At 43.3% G+C, this 3,037-nt stretch overlaps 1 protein-coding gene across 1 annotated transcript; it reads right to left on the bottom strand.

Moving 5' to 3' along the window:
* Positions 1-2,509: 2,509 nt before the first annotated feature.
* LOC101590262 (olfactory receptor 52A1-like) lies at positions 2,510-3,028 on the bottom strand (the record flags this gene model as incomplete). Its single annotated transcript, XM_004642092.1, has 1 exon — positions 2,510-3,028. A coding segment is annotated over one exon (519 nt), but the record flags the coding sequence as incomplete, so codon positions are not given.
* Between the last annotated feature and the right edge of the window lie 9 nt (positions 3,029-3,037).

Raw genomic sequence — 3,037 nt, 5'->3', positions numbered from 1 at the left:
TCTCCTCTGTGCTGTACTCAGGCTGCTTCCCCAGGCTGGGTATAACACTCATACCCCATTATCCCAGTAGATCATGAATTAATCATAAACTCTAGAAGTCCAACCCATGACTGCATGAGGCTTTGGGGGGACAACGACACAAATCATAACATTATTCCCCAGACCCCTCAAAGCTTCATGCACATCCCTTTGTGCAAAAGGCATTTTAGTCCACCTGTAAGAGTAGCAAAAGTCAAAATGGTTTCATCATTGCTAAAAAGTCCAAGTCCCATGTCTCCTCCAAGATCCAAGGCAAACTCTTGGCTGTGAGCTTCTGTACAAATGAAAAGTTAAACACTTCCAACATTCCTTGGCACAAGATAAACAGTACCATTCCAAAAGGTGCACTCAGCAAGATACCAAGCAATGGGACCAAACCAAGTCCAAAATCCAGAAGGGGGAAACATTAAGTCCTGCAGTGCCATGTGGAACATCCAAAGAAATATGTGGCAAGTTGTGAGCTCCATGTGGCTCCACCTCTATAGCACTTCTGCTGGCAGCTCCCATGGCTTCTCTCCTAGGCTGAGTTTGTTCCCTCCATGCAGTTTGCCTCAGATGATCCACGTCCCTGGATTTTCAAAAATTCTGGGGTTTCCACGGAGTAGGTTTCTCACTCACACCTTTACACAATGCCTTATCCAGGGCACACTACCTGGCCTCCCAGGCCTGCTTCTGAAATCTAGGTGGTAGACTTCTTAACCTCACAACTCCTGCATTCTGCAAGCACCTAAAGTCAATGCCTCATAGATGAAGCCAAGGTCTTCTGCCTGCTGGAGCAGTATCCAGGCTTTCTTCATTCTTGGCTGGTCATTCAGGTTGAGTGCCTGGATTGCTAAGCACTTTGAATGTGATTCTGAGGAATGATTCTCCATATCGGTGCCATTCTGGAATCTGATGTGGTCGCTGATGCCATTCTGGAATGTGGGGTTCTGTAGCTTTCCCCTGAAAGCAAAGTCCCTCACCATTGCAATTCTGAGGCTGCAAAGGGTGGAGAGTTGTCGCCTTCAGTGATGCCCTCAACCCATCTTTTCTCTTCTCTTTTTCCTTCTTGGCAATGGAGATCCTCTCAGTTCTATTGTTGTATTCCTCAGCTTTATTGGAGCTTCCTTTCTGGCCAGTCTCACAACATTTTAAGTCATTCTTCTGGGCTCATTGTTTTTGACTCTCAACATGAATCTGACTGAAAGCCCCTGACAATAGCCATGCCACTGCCTCAATATTTGGCTGCTTTGAAATTTCTTTTTTAAGATTAATCAGTCTATGGTGCTTAATATCAGTCTTAGGCAAAGTCTCTGGATATGAACAAAATACAGACAAACTTTCTGCCAAACCAAAACACACATCATCTGGAGTTCAACATCCAATGCAGTCCTTCCCAGCAGAAACCACCACAGCCTGTTTTTTTTTCCAGAACCAGGGATTGAACTCAGGCCCTTGCACTTGCCAGGGAAGTGCTTATTCCATTGAGCCATCTCCCCAGCACTGACAGCCTCGTCTTTACAGGTAGGATTTCTACCAGCCTTCTGGTCTTCTGAGCTCTGACTAGAATCTCCCATACAGAGCAGCCAAGGCTGTTCTAGTGTTTTTCTTTTAGGCAACATCTCCAAACCTTTTCTATCTCTTACATTCCCCAAAGTTTGTAATCCACATGGTCAGGTTTAATCACAATAATGAACCTACTCCTCTGATACCAAACTCTATCTCCGTTACTCTTTTCTCATTGCTGAGACAAACACTTGACATCAAAAAAGAAGGAAGGAAAGGTTTATTTAGCTCAAAGTCAGTGGAGGTTTCAGTCCCTACTCAGCAGGCTCCAAGGCAGAGTGACACATGGCAGAGAGCAGCTGTTCATGGCAAAGGCAAAGAACAAGAAAGCAAGAGCAAATGGGAAGAGCAACAGCAACAATGGCTACAGAAAAGAAATCTGTCTCCGTTATGCTGCAGTCAGGCTATTTGACCCAGGCTGGGTGTAGCACTCACACCTCTTACACCAGCAACACTTACATCCATAATCCCAATGGATCATAAGTTAATCATAAACTCTAGAAATATGCCCAATGACTGCATGAAGCTTTGGGGGCACAACTAGACACAAACAGTAACAGACCCTGCACCAAATAGTTAATTAATTAATTAAAAATCAAAGTAAAATAAATCCATAAAAGAAAATGCATATAGTTCAAAAGAGCTAGTTTGGTAATCAATAAGTGAAGTGTTTTAAAGCAAAAAGTAAAAAGAATTACAAATTACATGCAAACAAATTAAAAAGAATGTAGATTACATAAAAAAGTATTATAAAACATATGAGTTTTCATCTGCATACTATTTATATAAATATGACCATTATTTGGAAATGCTTTTATGTTTCAGCCTAATGATTCCAAACTAACAAAAAACCACTAAAAGTCCAAACTGTTACAATGCTAGAAAGTAACACCATTTTTTTCTCGCTCATGAATATATTCAACAATCACTGCACAGATCCATGATTCAGAAGAAAAATCTGGGCCACGCGCTTACGAATTACCATATTTTTTACCCCGTAGACTACAGGGTTGAGAGCAGGTGGCAGCAGGAGGTAGATGGTAGACAGAAGGATGTGAGTTGGGGGAGCAACATGGCCAACCCGGTGGCTGAAGAAGGAAAAGAAGGCAAGAATATAAAATTCAAGAAAGACAAAAATATGAGCTGTGCATGTGTTAAATGCTTTGAGCCGTGCTTCCTTCTGGGGTAGACGGAAAACAGCCTGAAAAATCAGGCCATAGGATATGAGGATCAAAATCATGTCAAATCCCAGAACACTGAAGCCCACAAAAAGACCACAAATTTTGTTGACTCGGGTATCTTCAGCAGCCAGCTTGACCACAGCCATGTGCTCACAGTAAGAGTGGGCAATGCGCACAGAGTGGAACACATGCAGCCTTCTGATGAGCACAGGAAGCAGGCCCACCAGCACGGCAGCTCGGACAGCCACCACTCCCATCAGACGCCCCAGGAC

Source organism: Octodon degus, unplaced genomic scaffold (assembly GCF_000260255.1).
Source record: "Octodon degus isolate 3935 unplaced genomic scaffold, OctDeg1.0 scaffold00146, whole genome shotgun sequence".
In the NCBI taxonomy this organism is placed as follows: Eukaryota; Metazoa; Chordata; class Mammalia; order Rodentia; family Octodontidae; genus Octodon; species Octodon degus.
Note: the sequence above shows the minus strand (reverse complement) of the source record. Positions and strands in the feature narration are given on the sequence as shown.